General features: G+C 37.4%; 1 protein-coding gene across 1 annotated transcript in view; it reads left to right on the forward strand.

Moving 5' to 3' along the window:
• The window catches only part of LOC103518555 (histidine-rich glycoprotein-like), a 30462-nt gene extending 29972 nt beyond the window's left edge, over window positions 1–490 (forward strand). The window contains exon 7 of the mRNA XM_026830102.1: window positions 22–490. Within this exon, the coding sequence (XP_026685903.1) occupies window positions 22–449 (428 nt within the window). The 3' untranslated portion in view covers window positions 450–490. The remainder of the gene's footprint in view (window positions 1–21) is intronic.
• Window positions 491–12761: the final 12271 nt, after the last annotated feature.

The raw sequence follows: 12761 nt of genomic DNA on the forward strand, positions 1-12761 counted from the left end.
AGTGATGGTCAGCTATTTCAGGAGCGACATATAGTGAACCTTTCCCCTGTTCAAATTTTGACTGCTCTATATTAATATTATTAACCCTTTCTGTCTCTCATTTCCAACTTTCAGGTGAGGCCAAACACCATCACGGCCATCATGGTAAGTTCGATCACGACGCTCATCACAATGGTAAGTTCGGTCACGGCCATCACCACCACGGCGAGGGTGAACACAAGCATCATCATCACGGAGAATTCGGTCACGAGGCGAAACATCACGGCAAGTTCGGCCACGGACACAAACACCACGGGGAGGCCAAACACGGCCATCATCACCACGGTGAACACAAGCACGGTCACCATCACAAAGGCCATGGCGAACATCATCACAAACATCATGCGCATGCCGACCACAAACACCATCACAAGGGCGAGTACAAACACGGTCACAAGCATCACGCTTAGAGTTCTTGGCGCTCCGCTTCACCACTCACATTGGACCTGAAATCCCAGACTGCCTGCACACCCACTGCCTATATATTTTTGAACTGAACAAACTGATTTGTGAATTGTCATTTGGATAAGACTTGATATAAAGCGCTCCTCATTGTGACTGTGGCGGCGGTTTGGACCTGAAATCCCAGACTGCCTGCACACCCACTGCCTAGATATTTTTGAACTGAACAAACTGATTTGTGAATTGTCATTTGGATAAGACTTGATATAAAGCGCTCCTCATTGTGACTGTGGCGGCGGAAATGTCGGTCACTTCACTTGGAACTCTGCCATCATTACTCAAGACGCTAAACCCAAACACCACTTGCCTGGCTTTCCAATAGCGCTGTAAATATTCCCACGCAAAACAAACAAGACGCCTTCATCCTGAGGCGAAAGTAGTCTCCTTTGAACTGTGAAATGAAAGGCATTCCAAAACAGAAAGCAGTTACTCCTACAACTTCTCAAGACAAGTCAATCACACTACATACGAAACAATCACTGCGTCGGTCACTTCACTTGGAAGTCTGCCATCATTACTCAAGACGCTAAACCCAAACACCACTTGCCTGGCTTTCCAATAGCGCTGTACATATTCCCACGCAAAACGAACAAGACGCCTTCATCCTGAGGCGAAAGCAGTCTCTTTGAACTATGAAATGAAAGGCATTCCAAAACAGAAAGCAGTTACTCCTACAACTTCTCAAGACAAGTCAATCACACTACATACGAAACAATCACTGTATTTTTGCTTTCCCTTGACTCCCTTGAGTCCGTGAACACTGGACGGTCAAGCTTGCTGGTGAAAGATGCTTCGTTGCCGGGAAAACCAAAACCGGTGGTAGACACCGCCTGTATATTTGCTTTCCCTTGAGTCCGTGAACACTGGACGGTCAAGCTTGCTGGTGAAAGATGCTTCGTTGCCGGGAAAACCAAAACCGGTGGTAGACACCGTTGAGATACCCATGAAATCGGTGGTAGACACCGATAAAGCCGGTGGTAAACAACGACAAAGTTGCTGTGAACGGAAATTTCTTTTTTCAGACAAGCCCCCTGTCAAGATGATACTCAAAGTGACGCGGATATTCCGGGGTAGATGAACCCTCCCAGAACACCTTGTGGTAAAGAGATGAACCCTTTCAGAGAATCTAGTGGTAAACGATGCCCTGAGGATTCTTACTATCCTTCACCACCCTATGAATGTCCGCCATTAGGACGCGGGACGTCGGGTTGAAAGGCTGCCGTCACCACTATGTTGCCAAAAGCAAACATATAGGTATGCCTTTTAGGGGCCGAAAGCCTTTATTTAAGGTTACAAATTTAGATGGTTCGCTTGACCGATTTTGACCCCAGCACTTCCGGGAAAGCTTCGTAACAGTCAGGGCTTATCTGCTAATGGCCTTTTGTTGTATGTAGTCACTGAAACCACAACCAAAAGATTTTACAATTTCAAGCAACGGAGCACTGAAACTTAACTCAAAGAGGGGAAGCAAACTCAGCCAGATTTTCGCTCGCGGAAAACATCTTTCGACCCAAGATTCGTCCAAGCTCCATCTTTTGGGGCTCTTTGCCCCTACACCTAATCCTCAGAGTGGGCTTTTTGGGCAGATAATGCCGATGAAAAGTTCATTGCCCAAGTTTCAACTTTATATTACCTTTTATGCTTCCTCCTAATGCTCCTTCTTTAATTGTTACTTTTATTGTTTTGAGTTAATTTCGCGAAAAAAAAGGTTGTAAGTTATATCAAAGTCACAGAAAAGCCCCTGTGGCCTGTCAACCATTGGTTACTCGGATTTGCCCCACCCGACCTTATCACAAATTTGTAGGTACATATTTCGTGGTGTATTCATGTAATATTGTTGTACATAGAGTGTGTGTCTACTTGAGAGTTTGTTCTGGTGAGTTTATTAGTTTATTTGAATTGTCCCACCGGACCCTATCATAAATATTAAATACATATTGTAGGTACATACATACATACATACATTTCGAACACAATCAAATGTCTTCTGACAGTTTCATTTGTCCATACACGGTGGGTTTTGAGTCAGCTATGTGTGATACATTCCTAGGGTGTATCATACCCATGATTAATTCACCGGGTATGGAGTTTGATATTCATACGCGACTTGAAAAAGTTCATACTGGATAAATATTCACGCAACTTCAAACTTCAGAAATATTAATGTTCTTAATTAATGTTTGCCCCACACTATCCTATCATAATTATTATATTCTAAGTACATAATTGATAGTTTTTTCAGTGTTCATGTAATATTGTAGATATAGTAGTGTCTACTTGAGAGAGCTCTGGTGAGTTCATTTGAAGAACATAACAGGTGTAGTATCAGTTGTACACACTTGACGAAATGTAAACAAGGAATGCAATCATTTTGAAAAGCTTTTACACGCTCTGTTATCAATGTAAACAACAAGAGCTCCTGTATGACCTATCAGTAACACTTGTGTATTGAACATCCTCAATATTATCACTTTATCACATTAAAAGTACTTATACGCGCTAGGTCGCGGGTTCGATTCCCGCTCCGGGCGGACTCTATCCTAAACTTATAACGTTTGTTCTAGGAACGACTGGCTTTCTCCGGTTCTTTTTTCTCACCCGTCGAAGAAAATGCATACACCCAAGTCTAATGCGACAGTTCTTTTTTTTAAGAGGTTTGACAGGGGGAACAGCAACTGTCATGGTCCCATCGTCCCGAAATCGAAGAGAGAAGGAAGACAGGATAGGAGAAAGCTAGCCGTTCCGAGAACGAACATTATCCCATCAGGATAAAATCGAAGAAAGCGGGAGAATAATGACAGCAATTACGTACAGACCTCTACATCTACTTCTACCTACCTACACAGGTTTCACAGTTTTTACCTACCATATAAGCCACACGGTAATTACAAATTGGAGAGCCATTAGGTGTGTACAGGGTGGCCTTAAAGTAGCTTGACCATATTTCATCATCCGAAATTAAGGGTGGACCATCCAAACGAGAATGGGACAAACATCCTAATGTGAGAAAATGGAGTATCCGAGGTGCTTGCTTTGACATTAGAGCTGTGTAAATAGTGAGTGAGTCGGAAAAAAGAAATACTCTTCTCAGTTAACTACTCAGTCAATGAGGATATTCGAATACCTATAGGGAGTTGAAGAGTGAGTTACTTTTAGGATCTGACTCATTGAGTAGTTCACTCAAAATAGTGAACAGATCGATTTCAGTTAACTGTAGTGTAAACGGACCTTCAGAATAAATCGACATTCAACTTCAAGGAATCTCTGACTCCTCTCAGCTACTCAGTCATGTACGGTTCATCTCTTGACCTCATGATAAACTCACAGAAACTTAAAATTAAAAACACTGATAATAAATATTAGGCCAACTTTTGGAAAATTCCAGCAATTTGCCTTTTAGAAATGAAGGAATGAACGAGCTAGCAAGTGGAAAGGGTTCGAATCCCGACCGGAGCGGAAATTTTCCGACTGGGGTTTTTCGTTTCCCGGATAGGTGCGAAAGCAAGGGCCTTTAATGGACGAAAATGTGCTTTGAAGTAATGCGAAAGTGGTTCTAACATATTGTACGGATTGTACCTACTAAGGATTGAACCTTTTTAGGTACCTAGATATATAGAAATATGGTCAACCAATTTTAAGCCCCGCCCCTTAAGCATCAACCGTACATCCAATGATGAAACGGTTGATCAAAGGTAAAACAGAAAATCGTACACCGTATCTTGGCGCATTCGCTAAACGTTAGGTGGAATGCAAAAAGGACTTAACATTTTTCACACGAGAATCCGTGACGAAGAAAAAGTCGTGTAGTTAACAGGCTGAGATCCTGCATTCCTGCTAAGAAACGGTCCTCATTTTCTGTTTTATCCCAAGTATACGAATTTCAGTTTTCACAAATTGAAGAATCTCAGAAATTTAGTTTTTAAACGATGAATATAATTCATGTCAAATCCATGTAATATGTAAGTAACTTTTATATAATTATTTATGTACATAAAAAGAAGAAAATGAAAATATTATGCAACAGCCCCCCTGAAGTTTCATTTTTTCTTGATTTCACAGAATCACAAACGGAAGACAAGGTAATTTTTTTTTATTATTTTCAATAATTATTATTATTATTACTGTTATTTATTTATTTTAAGAAGAAAAAACTGAAATATTAAGGGGATAAAAGGAATTTCAATTATGTTTGATTTTACTTGGACTTGAACCACCAACCTCCAGATTCAGCGTGGTACCACTGAGGTTGTTTTTTTTTTTAAAAAAAGAACTTTCCTTTAGGAAGGAAAGTAACAAAATCGGCTGAGATTTTCGATGGTCAGTTTTTAGGCCCAAAACACGTTCTGAGGTCCCTAGTTTGATAAGTGGACCAGGACCACCTCCACTAATAACAGCAAACGTTCCGTAACACCCTGTAACTGTTCTCCACTAATGACAATATTGACCGCGTGTAAACATCCACCAAGTCCACTCATCGACACCCACTGAATTATAGTGGACACGCTATTTGTTCATGTAAAGCAGTGCTTCTCAAACTCCAACCTTTCCGCGGCACCTCCATTCCAGCACATACATGTTCATGTATAAAAAGTGAACATAAATGCTCTTTTAATACCACCGCAGGCTTTTTTTCTTACTTTGACCTGCTTCTTTCTTGATCTCATCAGTTTTGTGACCATTCTCTTATTAAAAAAAAGCTTAAATCTCGCGGCACACCTAAGGCGACCTCACGGCACACAGTTTGAGAAGCACTGATATAAAAGTACCTACACGTCCAAAACAAACACTAATAGGCTAACATAACACACCATGTATTATTATTAGTACTTACATCTTACACAAACATAATGATAAGAGTCGCGGTTTAAAATACACTTGAACCTACAGAGTACATAATTATGTACGTTTGAACATCGACCTCAAAATTTTAAAAGGTACATTACTTAACTTAACATTGTATGTACAATCATCATTATTATCACGGAATGGTAATAATAAGTTTATTGACTACATTCTGACTCTCCTTCACAATTTTAGTTAAAATAAATAATTATAAGCTAAGAAAACTGAGAGGAAAAACAAAAAACTAATAGTTCAGTGAAATTCAGAAAAGGGCCGCAATAGAGTGCCTGTAGGCTCCATAGGGTCGACGTTTAAATGAGAAAATCTCCTTGGTTTTAATATTTTTGGCAAATTTCATCAAAATCGGACAATGCCGGTCAAATCTTGATTTTGATGAAGTTTAAATGAGAAAATCTCCTTGGTTTTAATATTTTTGGCAAATTTCATCAAAATCGGACAATGCCGGTCAAATCTTGATTTTGATGAAATTTGGTAAAGATTTGAACGGATTGAAAACAACCAACAAACATAATGCAAAATCGTTACCGATATCCCACTGACAATCTCGCAGGTTGTGCAATCGCCTTAAGACTTAATCAGGTTGACCAACCGACTGGACTTACCTGAAATCAGACAAAATACGAAAACATAAAGAAAATAATCAAATAAACACTGATTGCCAGCCTAATTAGCTTGAAAGGTAGCACGTCCACCTTGTAAGCGCTAGGTCGCGGGTTCGATTCCCGCCCGGGGAGGATTTTATCCTAAACAGATAGGCTTCGTTTTCGGAAGAGCTGGTCTTCCCCCTTCCTGTCTTCCTTCTTCGCTTTCGGGACGATAAGACCTTGGTAGTTAAACAAGTTACCTTAGATTTTGAGCCCACATTAGTGGAGATGCCACAAAACGTACCTACTGCAGAGATTTCTCAAAATGAAAGATTTCAAATCTCTGTTCGCTTAAAAAAAGTGAGCTTATTTGACAACTCTTGAACTGAAATTTTCAAACTGAACATTTTCGTCTGATTTTATTTTATTTATTTACCTATTTTTACAATTTGATCTTTTACCTTGAGTCCTAGACTAATAGGTATGTAAGCAGCTTTGAATCCGCTTAGCATAATTATATTTTGAAGAAACCGAAATGCTTGAAAACAGTTTTCAGTTTGATTCAGTAAGAATCTAATCTCCTGAAATTCTAACTGCCCACACCTCAATACCTCATACCTAGTGTTGATAAAATGGTAAATGATATTACCGAGATGTAGGTAATAAGTACTACCTATAACTATGTTCATAAGTTTACATATACCTACCGTATCTATGTTTTGATGTATTTACAGATTTCGTAATCGTATAAATCTTGTCTTCCCCAAGTATCAATAAACTTTTGATACAGACATCAACTGTAATATTGTTTTATTTATTTACCTATTTTTACAATTTGATCTTTTATCTAGAGTCCTAGACTAATGGGTAGGTAAGTAGCTTTGAATCCGCTTAGCATAATTATAATTTGAAGAAACCGAAATGCTTGAAAACAGTTTTCAGTTTGATTCAGTAAGAATCTAATCTCCTGAAATTCTAACTGCCCACACCTCAATACCTCATACCTAATGTTGATAAAATGGTAAATGATATTACCTACCTAGATGTAATAAGTACTACCTATAACCAGGTTCATAAGTATATACCTATCGTATCTATGTTTCGATGTATTTACAGATTTCGTAATCGTATAAATCTTGTCTTCCCCAAGTATCAATAAACTTTTGATACAGACATCAACTGTAATATTGTTTTGATAATACATAGATTTAAATGTAATTTTATTTCATATGCTTTATTTTAACGTAAGTTTATTTTGTATTTTATCTAATTATTCCTATATTTTATCAACATTATTTAGAATATTTAGATGATTTAGGAAGAAGAAATGATTATTCTTCTTCATTGATAGGTACTCGTAAAAATGTCTGCATAGGTAAAAATAAAAACGTCAGACTGCATGCGTCTCTCAGACGGTCTGACAGACCTAGGTCTGAAGCTTTTTCCGTCACACACTTTCAGACTCTCTGACAGACCAAAAAGTACAGGAGTTGATAGAATATTTAGATGATTTAGGAAGAAGAAATGATTATTCTTCTTCATTGATAGCTACTCGTAAAAATGTCTGCATAGGTAAAAATAAAAGCGTCAGACTGCGTCTTTCAGACGGTCTGACAGACCTAGGTCTGAAGCTTTTTCCGTCACACACTTTCAGACTCTCTGACAGACCAAAAAGTACAGGAGTTGATATATGATAAAAAAAAAAATCTCGAAAAGTTGCAATGCAGATCTTTTTAGATAAATAATTTATTATACTTCCCTACTGTTTGCGCTTCAATATTCAATATTACAGGGTGACCCAGCGTTACCTGACGAATTTGATTTGCCCATAACTTTGCTATAACTTGTCATATCTTGTTGAAATGAACTTCACTTAGTTCAGAACAAAATAAGGTTTTGGTACAATGCAGTCGTGGACCCCGCAACATCGAGCTTTCGCTGTGGTGGCATTTCTTAAAAGTAGTGAATTTTTGACTAATGCTCAGAGGATTTAATTCTTTCGTGTTTTTCATATACTGTTTTGTAATTTTTTTGCTGGCTACCTAACCTTGGAGGTCCAAGTTCTATAGCAAGTGGAATCGAAACTTTTCAGATTTCCGCCACTGCTCACTACTTGCTTCAAAGTAGATAGTCAATTGTTATCAAAAGGCTGAGTGCGACCCGTATTCCAAGCACAGACCCGAAATAAAGTCAAATCTTTCTGTGCGTTTCACCACAAATCTCGAACAATTTTCTCATTTTTGACAAAATTGGCTAGAAATAAAAGACATTTTCTCAAACAAAACCTTCCTATGTACTTACATATAAGAAATTTTCTCATTATTATAATTATTTTGGACCCAACCTTAGCTCGTGCGACCTTTTTTTATGGAAATACGTTAAAAACAAGACAAGGATTCTGGATGAGTTGACTGGTGTTTTTCATCGAGAAATTCGTGCTATAGTCCAGGAAGTGCTAGAGACAGCATGTCGAATTTTGAACCAGATTGAGTGTTTTCAAAATGAGGGCGATTTTTCGGCTAGCGTTGTCTCCCACTTCTGATCACCATCACAAACAAATCGCCCAAAAAAGTAAACCTTATTTTGTTAGCTTTCATTTAAAATAAATATCACTCTTTGATCTTGAAAATTGAACGTGTAGCATCATTTTAAAAACCGTCAGGTAACGCTGGGTCACCCTGTATATTATTTTCCATTTATTGAAAGCTATTGCTTTAAATTAAATTTCTCTACGAATTATTTATCTTAAAATATAAAATTAATTTAATAGAATTTTACTTAAGAGCTTTTCACCAATGAAGTAGGAAAATATATACTTACTTGCACATGCCCGTATACCTATTATCTAATACCTACATACTCTCGCACTACATACCTAGGTAAAGGTAGGTATTCACATTTGGAATTTGGTAACATAGATAAATAGATAATGATTCTGTCTTCCTCTTTTATTTTTTTAATTAGTTGGTCCAAGCGATACAACTTTTACCTACACACCTATTTATTTTACCTACATGAAGGTAAAATGCGAGAAAATTTTGCCAAATGAAGACACAGTAACTTATACAATCCACGAAAGTAGGAAATTCACAATGTTACTCTACTTGTTATTATCTAGTAATAATCCGAATCATTGAGAATACCACAATGCTGTATTTCTTGCTTTTTTTTAAGAAGCTTAAAGGAAGCTTCTTAATTTAATTTATTATTTATTTAATTTTTCCCCTGACAATAAAAAATTGTGTTGACCATTTTACTTTTACAAATTAACCAAAAATGTAACAATAAATACAATAATACCATGAGAATAACTTGTTTTCTTTCTTACTATGCAGGGATTACAGCAGTTACTTGGGGCATACCGCATACTGCATGTACACAAAAAGACCAATCTGAGGCTTAAATGTAGGGGCTAAACAGCCTTAAAGGATGGGTTAAGCTTCTACGAATCTGGGGTAGATACCTACAGTAGACACTATTTCTCCTTCAGTGAAAATAGTAGTTAGAAGCTACCCAGAAAAAGAACCCAGACGGGCTCCAAAATCTAGTCGGAAAATATTCTAAATGTCTAAGTTTGCCAAATTTCATCAAAATCAGACTATTAAGCTTTCAAAAGCTTCGAACAAAACAAACAGACCTAAAGACAAACTAACACTCGTATTTATGAACAAGAATGATCGTTCTTAGATCTGTCTCAAGTCAAAATTGACCAATCAAACGCCTTGAGACTATGCTTAGCACGAACTTAAGAGCCAGCAAACTTTTGACAAAAGCCAAAGATCCACTTCTTTTAAGTAGGTATACACTAAACACTAGGTTCACAGCTAATAACATCGACCGCTAGGTACCTACCTGCCTGGTATTATTAAACCAATTAATTTGTAAAAAGTCCATCAACTTTATGACTGTTGCTGACAATACTGACAGGAATCAATCAGACGGCAATGTGAGCAATTTATTGTTGGTGACATTGGACAAACAAAGTACCTAAGTAAGTATGACTGTTGTGACGTCAAAACCGTGCAGTTATCAACAGTTGCTGAGGTTGTCATTTCGAGGATGGCGTTTATCTAAAAAGTGGATACTATCCACTCGTATAATTTTGTAGCCAAAACCAAATGCCATCCCTAATCCCAAAAGCAATCACCATATTAGGGCTGATTGAAGAAGCTGTAGAAAAACAACGATCCCGTCTGAACAAGGGAAAAGGAGGAGGAGAAGAAAAATGCTTTCGGGCTGACATTTGGTTTTGGCTAGAAAATTTTACAAGCGGATGGCCCTCACACTCAACATGTTCAATGTAGGTAATACCTACCAGTCTTGTTAATAGAACTGCCTTTACAGGTAGGTAAATACCTACTAACCCCTAAAAACCTTTGCCAGTTTTACCTCCTACTCAATGCCATCTCTCCACCCCTACCATCTGGAATTAATAAAACTACAAATTCCAAATTCCATTCAACTTGCGTCACAAAGACGAAGAAGTAATATTTAAAGCCAAGAGAACATCAATATCAAAGTTGTTTTTCAAATTAAACAATGGCGATGAAGAATGCTATTGAAATGACCTTCCACTAGTGTATACTGTATACGTTTCAATTTAGTTAGTCATTAGAATACAGGGCCTCCCACCCCCCCTTCTCTCCATACGTCCTCTGTGTTCCTATTTATGACAACTGCCACGTTGACTCTATAAACGTCCTGTATTCCCACTCACCTCTCTGGCAAACAGCACAAAAACATTACTTTCCTACTAGTACACACAGTAAATATTATTAAGAAAGTAAAAAAAAAGTAAAAAAATCACGAGGATATTTATATCATCAATTCAAAACATATTTGAGGAGATGCCACTTCCAAGTTCATCTTCAAACTCAAAAACCCGTCTCAAATTCGAATTTTTCCCCGATTGCGAAATTTCAGACACAATTTGACTCTTCTTTGTTAGTTTATACACGGGGGGAAAAAAGGCGCGCCCCCTTGATATTAAGTGTTATTATTGTGAGAAGTGATGCTAGTGATTGTGATAATGCTCGCACCAAGGTCTTTGTGAATACCCTATGATGTTTATGTGTTTGTTAAAAATGTGAGCGTCGCTTCCTACAGGACGAGTGAAAAGTTGTGCGTCCTTGTAGCGTGATGGTGGGCTTGTGCAGATGAGGGGCCTAATCTGAATGTCCGTCTTTTCGGAAATAGAGGAAGTTTATGGAAGTATTTATTTACACCAGACAAAATCAAGAGTTTAACTGTAAACAAGATACCTATTAGGTACTCTTCAAAACCAGAGAAACTAAGGCTTATATAAAACATCGAAATTAGATTGAAAGATTGATGGGAAAAAAAGGTAATGGTTCAGTGAAAATAGTAGTTAGAAGTTACCCAGAAAAAGAACCCAGACGGGCTCCAAAATCTAGTCGGAAAATATTCTAAATGTTGGACATGTAAGTTTGCCAAATGTCATCAAAATCGGATTATTAAGCTTTCAAAAGCTGCGAACAAAACAAACAGACCTAAAGACAAACTAACACTCGTATTTATGAACAAGAATGATCGTTCTTAGATCTGTCTCAAGTCAAAATTGACCAATCAAACGCCTTGAGACTATGCTTAGCACGAACTTAAGAGCCAGCAAACTTTTGACAAAAGCCAAAGATCCACTTCTTTTAAGTAGGTATACACTAAACACTAGGTTCACAGCTAATAACATCGACCGCTAGGTACCTACCTGCCTGGTATTATTAAACCAATTAATTTGTAAAAAGTCCATCAACTTTATGACTGTTGCTGACAATACTGACAGGAATCAATCAGACGGCAATGTGAGCAATTTATTGTTGGTGACATTGGACAAACAAAGTACCTAAGTAAGTATGACTGTTGTGACGTCAAAACCGTGCAGTTATCAACAGTTGCTGAGGTTGTCATTTCGAGGATGGCGTTTATCTAAAACAACAGCTTACGGTTGTCATAATATACGTATACCTACCTACCTATTACATACAATTCCATCAGCTAATCTTTGTCCCCTGAGAACAATCTGCTACTTGAAATCCCTGTGAAATATCATTGAGTATTGCCTTAACCCATCTGTCATTAGCATTTCCTAATGGTGCTCTTAGCACATCCACTAAAAAAAAAAACATTGACATTATGTAGATACCTATCCAGCAGGAATTAAAAGCGTTGCTTCAGTTTTTGATGTTTTTGATTAACCACAGATGTTAAGAGACGTCAAACGTGGCATGTATTTGAAAAACAATTAGGAATTGGGTATCTAAGGTATATTGCTATTTCATTTCATTGGTTTCCTCTACGATAAGTGAAAATTTCCTCCATTGATGAAATGTGCCATAGCTAGTCTTAAAATATAAAATTATTTTATAGAATTTTACTTAAAGAAAGAGCTTTTCACCAATGAAGTAGGAAAATATCTAACTTACTTGCACATGCTCGTATACCTATTATCTAATACCTACATACTCACGTACTACATCTAGGTAAAGGTAGGGATTCATATTTGGAATTTGGTAACATAGATAAATAGATAATGATTTTGTCTTCCTCTTTTATTTTAATTAGTTGGTCCAAGCGATACAACTTTTACCTACACACCTATTTATGTATTTATTTTACCTACATGAAGGTAAAATGCGAGAAAATTTTGCCAAATGAAGAGACAGTAGGTAACTTATACAAGCCACGAAAGTAGAAAATTCACAATGTTACTCTACTCTTGTAATTATCTAGAATATCTAGTAATAATCCGAATCATAGAGAATACCTACCACAATGCTGTATTTCTTGCTATTTTTA

Source organism: Diaphorina citri, unplaced genomic scaffold (assembly GCF_000475195.1).
Source record: "Diaphorina citri unplaced genomic scaffold, Diaci psyllid genome assembly version 1.1 scaffold61, whole genome shotgun sequence".
Classification (NCBI taxonomy): domain Eukaryota; kingdom Metazoa; phylum Arthropoda; class Insecta; order Hemiptera; family Psyllidae; genus Diaphorina; species Diaphorina citri.